Consider the following 22,615-nt stretch of genomic DNA (forward strand, 5'->3'; position numbering starts at 1 on the left):
ATATAGCATTCCAGATATCTTCACTTGCATGTATGTAGGCACACAAACACAGAAATCAAGATCTTTAGGGGAGCCTGGGTGGCTCAGTCAGTTGAGTGTCTGACTCTTGGTTTCGGCTCAGGTCATGATCCAGGGATCAAGCCCAGCGTTGGGCTTTGCAGTGAGCGTGGAGCCTGCTTAAGATTCTCTGTCTCTCTCTCTCTCTCTGTGTCTCTCTCCCTCCCTCCCTCTGCTCTTCTCCCACTTGCTCGTACTCTCTCTCTCTCTCAAAATCTATCTATCTATCTATCTATCTATCTATCTATCTATCTATCTCCAGGTCCTCCAGCCTTGCTTAGAAATAAAATCGTTTGGCTTTCTCAAAAAACTGTAGACTTAGTACAATTGTTTGAAAAAGGGTTCCAATCTAAACAATATCTGCAAATTACTGACTTATAGAATGAAATATATTTGGTTGAATAATGTTCTGCTTTATCAAGGTTCCATTAGTTATGTATTCACTATTATTTCCATATTATATTTAATTACACCATAACAATCTCCTAAAAAGATACAAGCCATATACAGTCTTCCTTAATATCTATAGCTCTATACTCACTTCCCTCCCCAGAAGTGACCAGTGTTATCAGTTTGGTATATGTCCTATCATAACTTTTGCTGTGTTTATACAGACACATGTATGTACACCAATATGGTTTTGTTTTTTTCATACATACAGAATCATATTATACTGTCTTTCAACTCACTTTCTGCATTTAACTTGCAAACTATTCAACATCAATGAGTATAGATCTTATGACCTAATCCCCTGAAATACCAAATTACATATACTTCCCTCAGTGTACCACTGCTCTGTGCCTTGACAAACATTTATTCTTTCTTGAAAGGGCACCTCACACATTTATTGTGGTTTGTCTTTGTTATACTTATTTATTTGCTTCTGCTCCCATTTAACCTAAAGTTCTGTGAGAACAGAGAATGGTTTATTTACATTTATATCTTAGTGCCTAGCATGGGACCTTGCCTGCGGAAGTTCATTCAGTATTTACTAAATGATCATATTTAATAAAGTCCTATCCTTTTCTTTTATAGATCCCCAGAGGCCATAGGTAGCAGAGTAGAATCCCATCCCTTTGATGCTATTACCTAGCAGTTTCTGTATGTTTGTTTAGAAGAGCTCTCATAATTCTACAATTGCTAAAAATGATTATATTAAATTTTATGAAAATTATATAACAACAATGAAAATCGGTTTAAGACATAATGTTAAGTGAAAAAAGCAGACACTTTTTACACTGAGATGACTACCACATCAAAATATACATACAAAAGAGACTAGGAAACACTATAAAACATTTAGGGTGGAATTAATAGCAAAACCTCTACTTAAAAATTTTTTGTTCTTCTTGTTTAGTGAAAAAGTGGATCCTTGAATAGTCATTATCCAGGTTCCAAACATCATGAAGCTATAAAGGGAAGCAAAAGTTATCACATTAAAAATATTCACCACTCGGGGCGCCTGGGTGGCTTGGTCGGGTAAGCGTCTGACTTCGGCTCAGGTCATGATCTCACAGTCCGTGAGTTCGAGCCCCGCATCGGGCTCTGTGCTGACAGCTCAGAGCCTAGAGCCTGTTTCAGATTCTGTGTCTCCCTCTCTCTCTCTGCCCCTCCCCTGTTCATGCTCTGTCTCTCTCGGTCTCAAAAATAAATAAACGTTAAAAAAAAAAAAAATATTCACCACTCAACTGAAAACTTATAAAATTTTTCCTCTGTCAACATACAATGGAATATTATTTGGTTTTAAAAAGGAAAAAAATTCTGGCACATGCTACAACATGGATGAAGCTTGAGGACATTATGCTAAGTAAAATAAGTCAGTCACAAAAAGACAAATACTGTATAATTCCATTTAGATGAAGTACCTAAAGTGGTCAAAATCATAGAGAAAAAAGTAGAATTGTGGTTGCCAAGGGCTAGAGGGGAGGGGAAAATGAGAAGTTATCATTTAATGGGTATAGAGTTTTGGGGCGACTGGGTGGCTTAGTTGGTTAAGTGTCTGACCTTGACTTGGGTCATGATCTCACGGTTTGTGAGTTGGAGGCCCACACCGGGCTCTCTGCTGTCAGTGAAGAGCCTGATTTAGATCCTCTGTCCCCTACTCTCTCTGCCCCTCCCCTGCTGGTTCTCTCTCTCAAAATAAATAAACAAGCTTAAAAAAATTATGGCCATTATTTCTTTAAAAAAATGGGTAAAGAGTTTCAGTTTTACATGATGAGAAGAGTTATGGAGATGGATGATAGTGATGGTTATACAACATTATGAATGTATTTAATACAAATGGCCTGTACACTTAAAATGATTAAGATGGTAAATTTCATGTTATGTATATTTTACCACAATAAAAAAAGGAATTTTAATTTATTCTCCATCGAAACAGTATCCCCTACTTAATACTAGCCTCTCTCCCTACCCCACTATGTCAATTTCTTTCTTTGTGGGTCAGTCTCTTCCTAATTGTCTGATGCCAGCAGCTGAAAGTACAATGCAAATCAACAAAGTGAATGAACAAAATCTGTCATAAAGATCAGGATTTCCTTAAGTCAAAGAAAATGATGGAGGACTGCACACATCATGCTAGAAGTCATGGACAAATAAGTATCACTACAGTTAGTGTTCAATAATGGTGGAAGAACGAATTATGAAAGATGATGGCAGGAAAGGCACTTGAAAAAACAACGATTTGAATATGAAAAGAAACTAGACCCTTAGGGAAAATAAATGCCAAGTATATTTTTAAATGAAAAACAGCCCTTTTTATATTATGCTAGAAAGTTAGATGCAAAGTAATGGATGCTAGATTGTGCTATCATATAATTGGTTAGGAAAATTTATGCTCCCCAAAATGAAGCAATGATTTCATGCTTTGTCCACCTAAAAAAAAATCTACAGAGAGATTTCCATTCTGGATAAGATAGAGTAAGCACACTCTACCGTATTTCTACTGAAGGTAGTTATAAAACCTAGGAGCAGCTATTTGAAGACTCTGAAAAGTAAACACTAGCAGGGGGATTGGGGAAGAAGACCAGAATTCAAAGTACACATCACTGGCAAATTCTACCAAACAATTAAAGAAGAAAAACCAGGAGTGCCTGGGTGGCTCAGTTGGTTAAGCATCCTACTTCAGCTTAGTGAAGTTCAAGCCCCACATCAGGCTCTGTCCTGGCAGCTCAGGGCCTGGAGCCTGCTCCAGATTCTCTGTCTCTCTCTCACTGCCCATTCCCCATTTGTGCGTTCTCTCTCTCTCTCTCTCTCTCTCTCTCTCTCTCCCTCTCTCTCTCAGAAATAATAAATGAATAAACTTAAAAAAAAAAAAAACAATTCTACACAATCTCTTCCAAGAAAAAAAAAAAAGAACACTTGCTAACTCATTTTGAGTCCAGTAGTACCCTGATATCAAAACTAGAGAAAGACAGCACAAAAAACTACAGGCCAATATTCCTCATGAAAATAAATGTAAAACTTTTCATTGAAATACTACTAATTCAAATCCAATAATATAAAAAAAAATTATAATATACCTTGACCACATCCTGGGAATGCAAGGATGGTTCAATATTCAAAAAGCTCATGATCTTATCAGCAGATGCAAAAAATTACATTTGACAAAATATACCATCCTTTAATGATAAAAACTCTCAGTAAACTAGGAAGAGAAGAGAACTTCCTGATAATGTGCATCTACAAAACCTACAGCTAATGTAATACTTAATGCTGACTGTTTTTCCCAAAGATCAGGAATAAGATATATCCTCTATTATCACTACAATTCAACATTGTTTGGAAATCCTCGACAGTGTATTAAGTCAAGAAAAAAAGACACAGACTACAAAAGAAATAGAACTGTCCTTATTTAGAGACAATATGATCACCTACACAGAAAATACCAAAAAACTACCAAAAAAATTCCTCGTGAGTTTAGAAAGGTTGCAGAATACAGGGTTAACACACAAAAATCAATTATATTTCTATATGCTAGCAATGAACAAAATAATATCCTTTATAATAGGTGCCTCAAATATAAAATAAATAAATATTTTTTAAAAATGTATGGGACTTGTATACTGAAAAGTATAAAATGTTGATAAATCAAAGATGAACTAAATAAATGGAGAGAGATATCATATTACTGGATTTCAAAACTCACAAATTCATCTATATGGTTGACCTTTGAACAACACAGATTTGAGCTGGGTGAGTCCACTTATATGTGAAAATTTTTTTTATTTTAGAGAGAGAGAGCACAAGTGGGGGTGAGGGGCAGAGGAAGAGAGAGAATCTTAAGCAGCCTCCATGCTCAGTGCAGAGTCCAATGTGGGTCAATCCCATGACCCTGAGATTATGGCTTGACCTGAAATCAAGAGTCGGATGCTCAACCGACTGAGCCACCCAGGTGCCCTTATATGTGAATATTTTTGATAAATACAATACAGTATTTTAAATGTATTTTCTCTTCCTTATAATTTTCTTAACATTTTCTTTTCTCTATCTTACTTTATCATGAGAATATAGTATATAATACATATAACATACAAAATATGTGTTAATCAACTGTTTATGTTATCAGTAATGCATCCAGTCAAAAGCAGGCTATTAGTAGTTAAGTTTATGGGGAATCAAAAGTTATACATGGATTTTTTACTGCATGGGGGGGGGGGTCGGTACCCCTAACCCACATGTTGTTAAAGGGTCAACTTATATTTAATATAAGGAATTCCCATTAAAATCCCAGCAGGATTATTGTTTGTAGATATAGAAAAGATTATTCTAAAATTAATTTGGGCAGACAAAAGGAACTAGAATAGACAAAATAATTTTGAAAAACAATAAAATTGGAAGGATCACTACCTAATTTTGTCTTACACAAAGCTATAGTATTCAAGACAGAGTGCTATTTGCAAAGAGATAAGACACATGGGTCAAGTGAACAGAACAGAGTCTAGAAATAGACCCACACAAATAGCAATTCAATGGAGAAAAGCCAGTCTTTTCAACAAACTGTGTTGAAACAACTGGATATCCATATACAAAAACAAACCAAAACACCTCAACTTTTATACAAAAATGAACTGTAAATAATGATTTGTTCTAAATGTAAAATTTTAAACTATATAATTTTTATAAGAAAAAAGGATAATATTGTCATGCCTGAATTAGGCAATGTATTTTTAGACATGATACCAAAAGCATGATCCATAAAAGATAAAAATTAAAAACTTTTGCTTTGCAAAAGACACTGTTAAAGGGAGGTAAAGATAAACTACAGACTAGGAGAAAATATTTGCAAACAAGATATCTGACAAAGCACTTTAAGCAAGAATATATAAAGAACTCACAGAAATCAACAGTGAGTAAATAAACAACTCAAGTAAAAATGGGCAAAAGACTGTTCACGAACAGACTATTCACCAAAGAAGACATATGGATGGCAAATAAGCACAAGAAAAAATGTTTATCATTAGTCATTTGAGGAATGCAAATTAAAATTATGAAGAGCTGCCACTACACACCTATTAGAATGCTTATAAAAAATACTGATTAGTAACAAGTGCTAGTGAGGAATGGAACAGGCACACTGGAAAATGGTTTGGCGGGTCTTATAAAGCCAAAGCTAAACATACACTTACCATATGACCCAGAAATCCCACTCCTCGGTATTTACACCAGGAAGATAAAAACTTATGTTCATTAGAGAAAAATCTGTACATAAATGTTTATAGCAACTGTATTCGAACTACCAAAAATTGGAAACAACTCAAATATCTTTTAGAGGTGAATGAATAAATACACTGTGGCATACCCATACAATGTATACCACTTAGCAATAAAAAGCAAGAATTATTGATAGATGCAACATGAAACAATGTAGAAGAATCTCAAGGCATTATGTTGAATGAAAAATACTATTCTCAAAGGATTAAATACTATGTGATTCCATTAATATGTTATCCTCTAAAAGATATAACTGTAGTGACAAACAATAGACTGGTAGTTGCCAGGAGTTAGGGATAAGTTTGGGTGTGATTACAAAGTGACAGCATGAGAGATTTTTGGGGGTGGCTCAACTGTTCTGATCCTAATTGTGATGGTGGTTACATAAATCATGTGCTAAAAATTCAGAGAACTGTATACACACACATATAAAAGTCAGTTTTACTTTAATTTTTAAAAGTTTATTTATTTTTGAGACAGAGCGTGTACAAACACAAATGGGGGAGGGGCAGAGAGAGAGGGAGAGAGAGACTCCCAAGCAGACTCCACACTGTCAGCACAGAGCCTGATGCGGAGCTCGAACTCATGAACCATGAGATCATGACCTGAGCCAAAATCAAGAGTTGAACACTTAAGTGACTGAGCCACACAGGTGCCCACTTTATGTTAACTTTAAAAATAAACTGAAAAACCCATTGTGCAAGTCTAAATTAAATTATTAAAAACAAAACTGACTTATTTTCCTAACTTTTAGCTTCATTTCACAAGACAAATTCCCCAGTAGAGCCTTTTTCTCACTATTAACAATGAAATACTGATTTTTGTTTTATGTGGACCTACTTTAAGTAGTCTTTTTCATGACCCATTAACCTCAACTAAGCAAGACCTTCTTTATATCAAGGTATACATTGAAACACAAAAAGGGTAGAAGCACATATTCTAGAGTGATAACTATACCAAGTTGTTTCTGGGTAATGAGATTTTAAGTGTCTTTCTTTTCTTTTCTTTTTTTTTTATTTAAAAAAAAATTTTTTTAATGTTTATTTATTTTTGAGACACAGAGACAGAGCATGAATGGGGGAGGGGCAGAGATAGAGGGAGACACAGAATCGGAAGCAGGCTCCAGGCTCTGAGCCATCAGCCCAGAGCGGACGCGGGGCTCGAACTCATGGACCGCGAGATCGTGACCTGAGCTGAAGTCGGACACTCAACCCACTGAGCCACCCAGGTGCCCCTAAAGTGTCTTTATTTTCTAGATTTTCCAGAGTAAGCTTTTTTATCTTGATAGTGGGGAAAAAGGCAAAGAACTCTTTCATTCCAGACCTAGTAATGTTTTCAAAGGAAACTTTGGGGTTCCAGTCTGTAAGCATGGAGAAAACAAGCAGCTAGATGGAGAGAAGGTAGGTAGCACAGAAAAAAAATCAAATCTGCTGGTGGTACTAGTGAAGGTAAGAAAACTGGCAACTCTTAGGAAGAAGTCTAGCTCACCTGAGACTGTTTGAAAACATCCTTCCCAACCACATCCAGATTTGAAGGGTCTTTAATGGAGCTAACATACTCAGAAACAGCCTTGATCACCACATCACAGGGAGGAAGAACCAGCTGATGAGCTCGGACCTAGAAGAGATAAGATAAGCAAGGTACATTGAGGTTGATGATGATCACTAAGAGAAAGAGTGATGTAGGGGTAAGACAGAAAATTCAAATTCAGTAAATCCACTTAGAGATAGTTAAAATCTTTTCCTTAAAAACAGTTTCCTCCAGGGGCACCTGGGTGGCTCAGTCAGTTGAACGGCCGACTCTTGGTTTCAACTCAGGTCATGATCTCACGGTTCATGAGTTTGAGCCCCGTGTGGGGCTCTGCGCTGGCAGTGCAGAGTCTGCTTGGGATTCTCTGTCTCCCCCTCTCTCCGCTCCTCTCTCTCTCCCTCAAAAATAAGTAAATAAACATTAAAAAATAGTTTTCCTCATAATTCTCAGCATAGAACACTTGGGGGAAAAACCCAAAAAAATATAAAGAAAGATAACGTCATATCATTTATAATCCTACTATAGAGATAACCACTAGCTGAGGACACTGCCATAATCAGTTTTCTTTCATAATACCATTTGGCAGCTTTCAGTTTTTTAAATAATTTTTTAACGTTTATTTATTTTTGAGAGAAAGAGAGAGAGCACACATGAATGGAAAAAGGCAGAGAGACAGGGAGACACAGAATCCAAACCAGGCTCCAGGCTCTGAGCTGTCAGCACAGAGCTTGAGGCGGAGCTCGAATGCGTGAACGGTTAGATCACAGTCAGATGTGGTCAGGAGCCGAAGTCAGACACTTAACGGACTGAGCCACCCAGGCGCCCCTGGCTGCTTCAAATTCTTTGCAAGTATCGGTAAGGTTTTAATTTGTGGGCCATATTTGGATCCCGATTTGAACTAGCTACAAAAAAAGCCTTTTTGAAACAATCAAGATGATCCTAAAATGGACTGGATGTTAACTTATTAATTTTGTTAAAAGTAATAATGGCATTGTGCTTATGTATGAAAATGCCCATATGTTTTCGAGATGCATATAGAAGAATTTGGGAGTAAAATGACTTGAGGTCCAGAATTTATTTTAAAGTACATTAGCAACAGCAATAATAATAATAATAATAATAAAACTCCAGCAAGTGTGGCTACATCTTCATAACTGTAGGAGCTAGAAGATGTTCAATAGTGACTCACTATATTATTATTTTATCTACATTTGTGATGCTTGAAAAAAATTTAAATACAGGTTTTCTTTAATGTTATGATAAAATGTAGGTATGATTTTTGTTCACTTTCTAATTATTTAATTATAAGCTTCCTAAACTGGTAATTACTCAGTCAAAGGGTACAAACTTTTTTTATTGTCACGTTAGCTCACATGCAGTGTAGTCTTGGCTTCAGGAGTAGATTCCTGATTCATCACTTAACATACAACATCCAGTGCTCATCCCAACAAGTGCCCTCCTCAATGCCCATCTCCCATACTCCACCCCCTAAACCCCTACCCCCAGCAACCCTCAGTTTGTTCTCTGTATTTAAGAGTCTTTTATGGTTTGTCTCCCTCTGTTTGTAACTTATTTTTCCTTCCCTTCCCCTACGGTCATCTGTTAAGTTTCTCAAATTCCACAATATGATATCTGTCTTTCTCTGACTGACTTCTTTCGCTTAGCATAATACCCTCCAGTTCCATCCACGTTGTTGCAAATGGCCAGATTTCATTCTTTTCACTGCCAAGTAGTATTCCATTGTGTATATATACCACATCTTCTTTATCCATTCATCACTTGATGGACATTTGGGCTCTTTCCATAATTTGGCTATTGTCAATAGTGCTGCTATAAACACTGGGGTGCATGTGCCCCTTCGAATCAGCACTCCTGTATCCTTTGGATAAATTCCTAGTAGTGCTGTTGCTCAGTTGTAGGGTAATTCTATTTTTAATTTTTTGAGGAACCTCCACACTATTTTCCAGAGCAGCTGCACCAGTTTGCATTCCCATCAACAATGCAAGGGGTTCCCTTTTCTCTACATCCTTTCCAATATCTGTTGCTTCCTGAGTTGTTAATTTTAGCCACTCTGACCTGTGTGAGGTGGTATCTCAATGTGGTTTTGATTTGTATTTCTCTGATGATGAGTGATGTTGAGCATCTTTTCATGTGTCTGTTGGCCATCCAGATGTCTTCTTTGGAAAAGTGTCTATTCATGCCTTCTACCCATTTCTTCACTGGATTATTTGTTTTTTGGGTGTTGAGTTTGGTAAGTTCTTTATAGATTTTGGATAATGACCCTTATCTGATATGTCATTTGCAAATATCTTCTCCCATTCTGTTGGCTGCCTTTTAGTTTTGTTGATTGTCTCCTTTGCTGTGCAGAACCATTTTACCTTGATGAGGTCCCACTATTCATTTTTACTTTTGTTTCCCTTGCCTTCGGAGACATATTACTATAGTGATTCACTACATTATTATTTTATCTACTTTTGTGATGCTTGAAAAAATTTTAAATACAGGTTTTCTTTGATGTGATAAAATGTAGGTATGATTTGTTGTTCACATTCCAATTATTAAATTACAAGTTTCCTAAAATGGTAATTACTCAAAGGGTATAAACTTTTTAAAGGCTTTTTATATAAAATTGTTTGGGCAAAAAGCTGTACCATTCATTCCTTCAACAAATATTTACTGCCTAATGTGTACTAACTAAGCACTGTCATAGGCACCAAGAACACAGCAGTGAATACGATAAATATTGCTGCCCTTATGGAAGATTAAATTCTAGGGTAAGTGTGTCAGGATATCTTACAGAATAAATAAGTAAAATGCATACTATGTTATATGTAGGTAAGTGCTGGAGAAAATCTAAGCAGAGGACGGGCATGGGAATGCAAGAGTGTGTGTGTGTGTGTGTGTGTGTGTGTGTGTATACAACCATGCAATGTTAAATAAGATGGTCAGGAAAGGCCTCACTGAGAAAATGCCATTTGAGAAAACCTGTAAGGGTGAGGACATAGTTATGTGGGAGGAAAAAGAATTCCAAGTGGAGAAAATAATAAATACAAAGGTTCTACAAGCAAAAGAAAAGAGAAGATGAAATCAGAGCTATAACAGAGGCCAGTCAGTACAAGATTTTGTAGGCCATGGTAAAGATTGAGTGAGTGACGTGGAGAGCCACTGGAGGATTTTGAATTAGAGAAGTGACTGATCTGAATAAGGTTTTAAAAGGATCACTCTGGCTGTTATATTGAAAATAGATTTGGGAGAGGGGAGAGTGCAAACAGAAAACCAACAGTTAATAAGCTGTTATAATAATCCAGGCAAGAAATAATGGTGAATTGACCAGGGTAGTAGCAATGAAAATGGTGAGAAGTGGACATATATAGAAGGGAGAACTGATGGTATTTGCTTACAGAGGAAATGCAGGGTGTAAGAAAGAGAGAAAGAAATCTGAGATGACTCTATGGTTTTTAGCCTGAGCAACTAGAAGGATGAGATTGTCATTAATGAAAATGTGGAAGGTTCTCGGAGGAACAGATTTAGGGGAAAGATCATGAGTTTCCACTTGGATATATGACCCTGAGGTGTTTAGTAGGCTGTTAGATATTATGATTTGGAGTTCAAGAGGCATGTTAAAACTAGAGACATAGAGGGGTGCCTGGGTGGCTCAGTTGGTTAAGCATCTGACTCTTGATTTCGATTCAGGTCATGATTCCAGGGTTGTGGGATGGAGCCCTGCATCATCCTGAATCCATGCTCAGCATGGAACCTACTTAGGATTCTCTCTCCCTCTCCTTCTGCCTCTCTCCCACTCATGCACATGCTCTCCCTCCATCTCTCTCTCAAAAAAAAAATTAAAAAAACTAGAGACATATATTTAAGAGTCATCAATGGATAGATGATACTTAAAGTCATGATATTGTATGAGATCAACCATTAAGGCAGAAAGTATAGGTAGAACTAAGAGAAGGGACCAAGGATAGAATTCTGGGTCACTCCAAAGATAAGAAAGGAAGAAAAAGAAGTAGCAAAGGAAACAGGAGCAGCCAGTGAAATAGGAAGGAAACTAGAAGAGAGTGGTGTCCTTAAAGCTAAGTGAAGAACACGTTCTAAGGAAGAGGAAGCGAGCAACTGGGTCAAATGCTGCTGATTGGTCAAATATGATGAACACTGAAAGCTGGCCATTAGATTATTAACATCGAGGTTTATTAACAACTTGAGCTCATCAAGAGCCATTTCTGCAAAGCAGATTGAGAGAGAGTAGGGAAAAGGAATAATAAACACCTCAAGTATAAACGACTCTATAGGAGGTTTTGCGATAAGGGAAGAAGAAATATGGGCTAGAAGAGAAGAAGAAATATGGAATAGTAGCTTGAGTGGAGAAAGTAAGGTCAAGAGCAGAATTTGCTTTATTTTTTAAGATGGATGCATGCTTATATATGGGATGGGAAAAATTCAATGAAGACAGAAAAATTGATGCAGGAGAAAGAGGGAAGACTTGCAAAAGGGATGACCTTAAGTTAGTAAGAGGGGATGTGATTTGGCATGTACGTAGAGGGGTTGGCCTCAGATGGGAACAAGGACAGGTCATCCACGGTTAACACAAGGCAGGCAGAACAAGTGGGCACACAGATGCACATGGGTGAGAAGATGAAAGGGTAGGAGCTGGTGGAAATTCTGTTCCAAATGCTTACATTTTGTCAGTGAAATACGTAGCCAGCTCATGAGCTGAGGGAGCAAGGAGGAGGGAGTATTAGAGGCGTTAGGAGAGAGGAAAAGGTATGAACTAGCAGAGTGAAAGAACTAGAGAAAAGTAATATATTCAGCAACTTAAACTACCACCAGAAGTGTATAAGAGTATTACTCTCAACATAGCCTCAAAAGGAGTAGGTACACTAATTTTTCAATATTTGCCAAACTATTAGGTTAAAAAAATAATTTCATTTGCATGACTGATCACTAGTGAGATTTAACATCTATCTAGTCATAATACTGGCCACTGTATTTCTTCTTTTGTGAATTGTCTGCTTCAGTCTTTTGCTCATTATTTCATTTACTGGGGTATTAGTATTTGACTTCATAGATCTGTATGAATCCTTAAAATATTAAGGGTATTTTCTTCAACAAATGATGTTGAAAAAACTGGACAATTACATGAAAAAGAATGAAAATAGTCCACTTTTTTACACCATACACAAAAATAAATTCAAAATGGATTAAAGGCTTAAATGTGAGACATGAAGCCCTAAAAATCCTTGAAGAGAGCATAAGCAGTAATTTCTCTGACATCAGCCACACCAACATTTTTTCTAGACATGTCTCATGAGGCAAGGGAAATAAAAGCAAAAATAAATTATTGGGACTACATCAAAATAAAAAGCTTCTGCACAGAAAAGGAAATAATCCACAAAACTAAAAGATAACCTACTGAATGGGAGAAGATATTTGCAAATGACACATATGAAAAAGGGTTAGTATCCAAATATATAAAGAACTTAAATAACTCAACACCCCAAAAAACAAATAATCCAATTAAAAAGTAGGCAAAAGACATGAACAGATATTTCTCCAAAGAAGACATACACATTGCCAACAGACACATGAAAACATGTTCCACATCACTTATCATCAGGGAATTGGAAATCAAAACTAACAATGAGATATCACCTCACACCTGTCAGGATGGCTAAAATCAAAAACACAAGGAACAACAAGTGTTGGCGAGGATGTGGAGAAAAAGGAACATTCATGAACTGTTCGTGGGAATGCAAAGTGGTGCAGCCACTGTGGAAAACAGTATGGAGTTTCCTCAGAAAGTTAAAAATAGAACAACCTCATAATCCAGTAATTGCACTACTGGGTATTTACACAAATACAAAAACACTAATTCAAAGGGATACATGCACCCCCATGTTTATGGCAGCATTATTTACAATAGTCAAGATATGGAAGTGGCCTGGGGCACCTGGGTGTCCCAGTTGGTTGAGCATCTGACTTCAGCTTAGGTCATGATCTCGTGATTCATGGGTTCGAGCCCCATGTTGGGCTCTGTGCTGGGAGCCTGGAGCCTGCTTCAGACTCTGTGTGTCCCTCTCTCTGCCCCTCCCCACTCACACTTTGTTTCTCTCTCTCTTTCGAAAATAAATAAACATTAAAAATTTTTTTAATAAAAAAAAGATATGGAAGTAGCCCAAGGGTCCACTGACAGATGAATGGATAAAGAAGAAAAAGCATAAGAGGAGTTAAGATGGCAGCGAAATAGGGGGACCCTGAGCTTTCCTCCTCCCTCAAACAGGTTACATTACTTGGAATAACCAGGAAATCGATCTGTGGACTGACCGAAGGACCTCCACAGTTGGAGGGAGACAGCATGGCGGGTGTGAAGTATGTGGAAGTGAACTGGAGAAGAGAAAAATTGTGGTGCTGTGGTGGGGAGGAAACCCTTTCCATGGAGAGACAAAAGGGAGAGAAAGACACATGGGTTGAGAAAGTGCAGGATCAAGTTACAACAAGAGGAAAACCTCTCTGGATCATGGTCTTGGGGGCGAGAAGTACTTAGTGTCCCAGTTTTTTCTTAAACAGCATTTGGAGCTCAAACTCAGGTTTTGGAAGTGCGTGACTTTCTCTGGAGCGGAGCTATGGCACACATTCCTGGGAAGGAGGGAGCTAGCTCTGGAGTGCATAGCCTAGTGTAGGAATCTCTGGGGCACACTGGGAGAGAACAGTCCCCTTCCTGGAGTACTTTTGGAAAAGGGTTTATTGCCTCCCCAAGGACAAAACACCATGCAGGTGCCAGCAAAAGGCCTTTTTCATCATCATGGGACAGAGGCACACCCAGAGGGAATACAACCTTTGCTGGTTTTAGCAGTGCTACACCCTAGATTCTACGCACTGTGCAGGTGTGGGATTGTTTCTCAGGGAGAGAGGAAGGAAGGAAAAATAAGATACAAACAGAGAAGGTGGCAAACCATAAGAGACTCTTAAATACAGAAAACAAACTTAGGGTTGCTGGAGGGGAGGTGGGTGGTGGGATGGGCTAAATGGGTGGTGGGCATTAAGGAGGGCACTTGCTGGGATGAGCACTGGGTGTCGTATGTAAGTTATGCATCACTGGGTTCTACTCCTGAAACCAATACTACATTGTGTGTTAACTAACTTGAATTTAAATAAATAAATTTTAAAAAAGAAGAATTAGTGTGTGTGTGTGTGTGTGTGTGTGTGTGTGTATACATGTTATTCACCCATAAAAAGAATAAAATCTTGCCATTTGCAACAACATGGGTGGATCTAGAGAGTATAATGCTAAGTGAAATAATTCAGTCAGAGAAAGACAAACAGCATGTAATTTGACTCATGTGTGGAATTTGAAAAAGAAAACAAATGATCAAAGGGGGAAAAAAAGATAGAGACAAGCCAAGAAACAGATTCGTAACTATATAGAGGACAAACTCTGTAAGTGGGTGGTGGTGGGGTTGATAAGTGAAATAAGTGATGGGGTTTAAGGAATGCACTTGTTGTGAAGAGTACTGGGTGATGAATGGAATTGTTGAATCATTATATGGTATACCTGAGAATAATCTAACACTGTATATTAACTACACTGGAATTAAGATAAAAAGTTAATAAAAAAGATTTTAAGGATTTGATCATAATTACAATTTTTTGTAAGTATTTGAAATATTTTTTTTTTAATTTTTTTTTTCAATGCTTTTTTATTTATTTTTGGGACAGAGAGAGACAGAGCATGAATGGGGGAGGGGCAGAGAGAGAGGGAGACACAGAATCGGAAACAGGCTCCAGGCTCCGAGCCATCAGCCCAGAGCCCAACGTGGGGCTCGAACTCACGGACCGCGAGATCGTGACCTGGCTGAAGTTGGACGCTTAACCGACTGCGCCACCCAGGCGCCCCAGTATTTGAAATATTTTAAGCCTAATGAAAGGCAATTATTCTATCAAAACTCCGATGAAAAAAACCTAATGTCCCCTAGGCATGAATGTATGGGTAAGAAAGGGGGCACTTTACCTTAAGTGATGCAAGGGGATGTTCTGGTCCCAAGAGGCTCCAGTGAAAAGCAGCCAGGTCCTCATCTGGGAGAATGTGGTTACCTATAAAGTACATTTGTCATTTACTGACAGTACAAATGTATTCATAGAACTTCCAGGCTATGAAAGGGCCTCTGGGTAAGAAAATAATAAAATAATTCACATAGTTGTAGATTTTCAATGTAATGTCTATAGTAGCTATGTGTTGATTACCCACTATGTATCTCATGCATTATATGTATCATCCTTATAATAACCATGCCAGTAGTATTATTATCCTTATTTTACAGATAACGTAACTGAGGTTCAGACAAGTTTGGTGACTTAACACAAAGTAGCATTAAGTTTGGTGACTTAATAAATGCCCACACCAGGATAAGAAGAGGACTTCAAAGCCCATGCTATTATCTATTACCTAATCATTCTACTTTTTATAATAGCAGCTACAATTACTGACTGCCTAGTAAGTGCTGGGTGTTTTATATATCTCACTTCATTTAATATTGTCAGTAACACAATGAAATATACTATTCTATTTCACAGATAAGGAAATTGAAAGCAGGCAGGTGTAACTTCAGTGATTTGCCATAGGCCTAATTCTAAAAATTGTGGTGGCTCTGTTATATGAACCAAACTCAAATCCACTGGGATCATAAGCAGAGGTTACACCTGAGACAACATAGTAACCATCATGCTGTCAGTACATGGAAAACCAACTCAAAACATAATCATCTGTCTGTAATTTATTTTTAAATGCATTTTTGAAAGATAAATTGATGGGTGACTAGACTGGACTGATATATATGATAAAGCAAATATAGGAAAATGTTAATGGCAGGAATACTGGTGGCAGATATAGGATTTTCACTACCAAATTCTTTCAATTTTGATGTATGTTTGGAAATTTTCATAATAAAATGTTAGCACAACAGAAAAAGAAAAACATATACAGCAGTTTATGTTCTTGATCTAAATTGAGACACAGATTCAGAGGGGAAAGGTGCTAGAGCCAAAAAAAAAAAAAGTATATTGAGGTAGAGGGAAAGAAATGCTCATGCTCTGAATGGGGAACCAAAGCTATCTAAGACTAATACAACATTTGGCCTAAGACAGTGCTCTGCATAAAATAATAATGGAATATAACAAAAAAGTTTTTAGAAAAATTGAAATATTTTCTGGAATATCCTGTATTAAATTCATAAGACAAAGATGCTGAGTTTCTAGTAAGAAGCCCAAAAGACTGCTGGGTTTTCCCCAGCATAGTGTTTTGACATGAGGACTTTAAAAAAGATAAATTCAATAGTGACAGGCTAAATTGCTCTGGTCTTCATGTCTTAGCATTGGAAGAGGAAACTTTACCAATCACTGGAGTCTTTTCTTTGGATACCTACCTAGCAGTGCAGCAAATATAGGAAAATTCATCCGTTTCAAGCCCAGCTGCTTGGCTACTTCCTGCATCAGGAACTGATTGGTAGTGAGATTCTTCCCATTCCAGCTCAGCTTCAGAGCATGGGAACTGTAGTAAGAGGGAATATTGTAGAGGGCATACTCGGAATCATGGGCAAGAAGGCCATGGAAGCCATTTTCCCTGAAAAAAGCCACCACTTCCAAATGGTGGTCTTCAAGGCTCTGAAAGACCTAGGAGGGAAGGAGAGAAGAACATATCATGCAACAGAAACTGATATATTTGGTTAGAAGTCCAGGTTAGCAACTATATTTTATAGTTTGTTGAAATTTAAGATCACAAATGGTTGAACACAATACTCTTCAAAAAAAGTCTTTCTCATCTTTGAACTTATTCTTACTATAAACAAAGACATCACCATCCATGTATCCATTTAAATGCCCAGTCCTTTCATGAAACTGTCGTGTGAGGCTCTTCAAAAGAATACTGAAATTGGGGAGGCTGGGTGGCTCAGTAGGTTAAGTGTTTGACTCTTGGTTTTGGCACAGGTCATGGTCTGACAGGTTCATGAGTTCGAGCCCTACATCAGGCTCTGTGCTGACAGTGTGGAGCCTGCTTGGGATTCTCTGTCTCCCCCTCTCTCTCTGCCCCACCAGCACGTGCTCTCTCTCTCTCTCAAAATAAATAAATTGAAAAAAAAGAATACTGACATTAACATGGTATATATTACTTAAGTTTTCACCTTAAACAATAACAGAAGATATCTTTGTTAGAAATAAAGCTATTATGTATTGCCCAGCACCTTTGAAATGCCACATATACTTTACATACATTATCTCATTGTCAGAACAACCATGGTTGTTCTGAGCAAGGTAGATATGGATAAAAAAACTTACATGTGGAAATAGACACAGAGAGGTTAAATAACATATAGTAAGAATCTGATTCTAAGTTCATCTAACTCCTTTTAAAAAAAATCTTGCTTGCTATTTTTTTAGAACCACCTTAAACCATAGAGCACCCAAACAGGGCATTTCCAGCAGGTAGAGGTCAGAATCTTCACCCCATTTTAGAAATGAGAAAACTAAAACTATGAGAGGTTCTCTCCCCTCAAAGCTGCATAATGAATGAGTGTACACAGGATTCAAACCCAAGCTGTTCTGACTCGAGAATACATACTTTCCGTTGTACCAGGCTTCTTCCTGGAAAGCACTATTTTTTATATAATAGACTGTTAAGTGGCCTTCCTGTGCATGCCTCTATCACTGCACTTAGAGCATACTGAAATAATCTGCATACTGGTTCTACCACACTAACTTCCTTGACTGCAGAGACTTTATTTATCTCTCGATTTCGGGCTCCAAGATAATGCTTGGAGCATAATATGAATAAAAGTAGCTAACAGATACTGAACACGTACTATGTGCTAAGCAATGTTCCAAGTACTCTGCACACATTAATTCATTCAATAATCTTATAAGGCTATAACTTATTATCATTCCCATTTTTACATTGCTATTCCTAAGGTCACATAGCTGGAAGGAACAAAGCTTGGATTTTGGCTTTAGAGCCTGTGGACCTATATATTTTTGTTGAACTCAACTGACCTAGTTTTTTTTTTTTTTCATTTAAATTATAGAAGAATGGTAGTTTTCTGGAGTCTGACAGGAATTTTAGTGCATTAAGTTTCTCCCAGGATATGGAGAGTCTAGTCACAGTAGATAGTTATGTCACACATTAAGTCCACAGGGGGAGGGACACTGATAAGCAGATAGCAAAGTAATGTCGCATATGTTTGATATCCAAACAAAGGAACCAAAAATCCTTACTTTGTACTGCAACATATTTACACCTAGAGTTATGATAAACTCCAATTGGGTCAGGATAGGAGTACAGTTTTATGCTGTCCCCCTGGTGATAGTTTTTTTCAGCATACCTCTCATACAAGTCATTTATTGAGCATTTGTCTGTACTGGGTATAAGTGTGAAACCTTCCCTCTCATCATCACAATCAGACAATGTGAATGTTATAAGCCCCATCTTACAGATGAGGAAACTGAGGCTCAGAGAAAGGAGATGCCATGCTCAGGGCCACAGAGCATTCCAAATGTCCATCAACAGAGGTGTCTGAGTGGCTCAGGTTGAGTGTCCAACTCTTGATTCCGTCTCAGGTCATGATCTCACAGTTCGTGGGTTTGAGTCTCACGTCTGGCTCTGTGCTGACAGCGCAGAGCCTGCTTGGGATTCTCTGTCTCGGTCTCTCTCTCAAAAATAAAGAAACATTAAAAAACAAAAAAAAAGTCCATCATCAGAAAAAGGGTTAAGCAAAATGTGATACATCCACACAAGGGAATATTATTTAGCTATAAAAAGGAATGAAGTACTGATTCATTCTACAACATAAATGAACCTTAAAACCACTACAGAGTGCAAGAAGCCAGACACAAAGGCCAGATATTATATGATCCTTTTTATATTAATATTCCATAACAGGAAAATCCATAGAGATGGAAAAATAGATTAGTGGTTGCCAGGGACTGGGGGAAAAGGGAAATGAAGAATGAGTGCTAGAGGGTACTGGGTTCACTTTTCGGGGGATAAAAAGGTTTTGGAATTAATGGTCACAGTTGTACACAACTGTGAATACAACTGAATTGTACATAAAAAATTGTAAATTTTATGCCATTATGTGAATTATTTCCCAATTTTTTTAATCCCAATTAAAAAAAATGGAACTAGAATTCAAATTCAGCTCTGGGATCCTGGGAAGATGGCGGCGTAGGAGGACGCTGGACTCACCGCGCGTCCTGCTGATCACTTAAGATTCCACCTACACCTGCCTAAATAACCCAGAAAACTGCCAGAAGACTAGCAGAACAGAGTCTCCAGAGCCAAGCGCAGACGAGAGGCCTACGGAAGAGGGTAGGAAGGGCGGAGAGGTGGTGCCCGCTACACGGACTGGTGGGGGGGAGCCGGGGCGGAGGGGTGGTCCACCAGCCAAGCAGAGCCCCCGAGTCTGGCTTGCAAAAGCGGAGGGGCTGGATGGAGTGTGTTCCGACAGCAAGCGGGACTTGACATCTGGAAGGTTATAAGCTAACAGCTCTGCTCGGAGAACGGGTGGGCTGGAGGACAATGGGAGGGAGAGCTGTTGAGCCCCGGACGACAGAGCTCAGTTTGGCGGGGAACAAAGGTGCTCGCCAGCGCCAACTCCCTCGCCCATCCCCCAGCCAAAATCCCAAAGGGAACCAGTTCCTGCCAGGGAACTTGCTTGCACCGAGCAAACACCCAACACTGTGCTTCTGCAGATCCATCCCTCTGGCGGGTCTGACTACCTCCTGGTGCCGCAGGGCCCCTCCCGAAGCGGATCTCCGAAGATAAAGCGAGCTGAACCTGCCCCTCCCGCCCCTGTGCACCTTGCCGATCCACCCCAGATAATATGTCACATCCCCAGCACCACAAGCCTGGCAGTGTGCAAGTAGCCCAGATGGGCCACACCACACCACAGTGAATCCTGCCCCTAGGAGAGGGGAAGAAAAGGCACACACCAGTCTGACTGTGGCCCCAGCGGTGGGCTGGGGGCAGACATCAGGTCTGACTGTGGCCCCGTCCACCAACGCAAGTTATTCAAGACAGCACAGGGGAAGTGCCCCGCAGTCCCGCACCACTCCAGGGACTATCCAAAATGACGAAAGGGAAGAAGTCCCCTCAGAAGAACCTCCAGGAAATAACAACAGCTAACGAACTGATCAAAAATGATTTAAACAATATAACAAAAAGTGAATTTAGAATAATAGTCATAAAATTAATCGCTGGGCTTGAAAACAGTATAAAGGACAGCAGAGAATCTCTTGCTACAGAGATCAAGGGACTAACGAACAGCCAGGAGGAGCTAAAAAATGCTATCAATGAGCTGCAAAATAAAATGGAGACAACATGGCTCGGATTGAAGAGGCAGAGGAGAGAATAGGTGAACTAGAAGATAAAATTATGGAAAAAGAAGAAGCTGAGAAAAAGAGAGATAAAAAAGTCCAGGAGTATGAGGGGAAAATTAGAGAACTAAGTGATGCACTAAAGAGAAATAATATACGTATAACTGGTATCGCAGAGGAGGAAGAGAGAGGGAAAGGTGCTGAAGGTGTACTTGAAGAAATAATAGCTGAGAACTTCCTGGATCTGGGGAAGGAAAAAGGCATTGAAATCCAAGAGGCACAGAGAACTCCCTTCAGACGTAACTTGAATCGATCTTCTGCACAACATATCAGTAAAACTGGCAAAATACAAGGATAAAGAGAAAATTCTGAAAGCAGCTAGAGATAAACGTGCTCTAACATATAAAGGGAGACCTATAAGACTCGTGACCAATCTCTCTACTGAAACTTGGCAGGCCAGAAAGGAATGGCAGGAGATCTTCAATGTGATGAACAGAAAAAAATATGCAGCCGAGAATCCTTTATCCAGCAAGTCTGTCATTTAGAATAGAAGGAGAGATAAAGGTCTTCCCAAACAAACACAAACTGAAGGAATTCGTCGCCACTAAACCAGCCCTACAAGAGATCCTAAGGGGGATCCTGTGAGACAAAGTACCAGAGACATCGCTACAAGCACGAAACATATAGACATCACAATGACTCTAAACCCATATCTTTCTATAATAACACTGAATGTAAATGGACTAAATGCACCAACCAAAAGACATAGGGTATCAGAATGGATAAAAAAACAAGACCCATCTATTTGCTGTCTACAGGAGACTCATTTTAGACCTGAGGACACCTTTAGATTGAGAGTGAGGGGATGGAGAACTATTTATCATGCCACTGGAAGTCAAAAGAAAGCTGGAGTAGCCATACTTATATCAGACAAACTAGACTTTAAATTAAAGGCTGTAACAAGAGATGAAGGGCATTATATAATAATCACAGGGTCTATCCATCAGGAAGAGCTAACAATTATAAATGTCTATGCACTGAACACAGGAGCCCCCAAATATATAAAACAATTACTCACACACATAAGCAACCTTATTGATAAGAATGTGGTAATATCAGGGGACTTTAACACTCCACTTGCAGAAATGGATAAATCATCTAGACACACGGTCAATAAAGAAACAAGGGCCCTGAATGATACATTGGATCAGATGGACTTGACAGATCTATTTAGAACTCTGCATCCCAAAGCAACAGAATATACTTTCTTCTCGAGTGCACATGGAACATTCTCCAAGATAGATCACATACTGGGTCACAAAACAGCCCTTCATAAGTATACAAGAATTGAAATCATACCATGCATACTTTCAGACGACAATGCTATGCAGCTTGAAATCAACCACAGGAAAAAGTCTGGAAAACCTCCAAAAGCATCGAGGTTAAAGAACACCCTACTAAAGAATAAATGGGTCAACCAGGCAATTAGAGAAGATATTAAAAAATATATGGAAACAAATGAAAATGAAAATACAACAATCCAAATGCTTTGGGATGCAGCGAAGGCAGTCCTGAGAGGAAAATACATTGCAATCCAGGCCTATCTCAAGAAACAAGAAAAATCCCAAATACAAAAGCTAACAGCACACCTAAAGGAAATAGAAGCAGAACAGCAAACACACCCCAAACCCAGCAGAAGAAGAGAAATAATAAAGATCAGAGCAGAAATAAACAATATAGAATCTAAAAAAGCTGTAGAGCAGATCAACAAAACCAAGAGTGGGTTTTTTGAATAAACAAAATTGATAAACCTCTAGCCATGCTTCTCAAAAAGAAAAGGGAGATGACCCAAATAGATAAAATCATGAATGAAAATGGAATTATTACAACCAATCCCTCAGAGATACAAGTAATTATCAGAGAATACGATGAAAAATTATATGCCAACAAA

The 22,615-nt window shown here is 38.5% G+C and overlaps 1 protein-coding gene across 1 annotated transcript in view; it reads right to left on the reverse strand.

The window, feature by feature from the left end:
• FAM120C (family with sequence similarity 120 member C) overlaps positions 1-22,615 on the reverse strand; it is a 114,805-nt gene that overhangs the window by 67,802 nt on the left and 24,388 nt on the right. Inside the window, exons 2-4 of the mRNA XM_058714522.1 lie at positions 16,722-16,968; positions 15,311-15,393; positions 7,258-7,386 (exon numbers count right to left, since the gene is read on the reverse strand). Of these exons, the coding sequence (XP_058570505.1) occupies positions 7,258-7,386; positions 15,311-15,393; positions 16,722-16,968 (459 nt within the window). The remainder of the gene's footprint in view (positions 1-7,257; positions 7,387-15,310; positions 15,394-16,721; positions 16,969-22,615) is intronic.

Source organism: Neofelis nebulosa, chromosome X, assembly GCF_028018385.1.
Source record: "Neofelis nebulosa isolate mNeoNeb1 chromosome X, mNeoNeb1.pri, whole genome shotgun sequence".
In the NCBI taxonomy this organism is placed as follows: domain Eukaryota; kingdom Metazoa; phylum Chordata; class Mammalia; order Carnivora; family Felidae; genus Neofelis; species Neofelis nebulosa.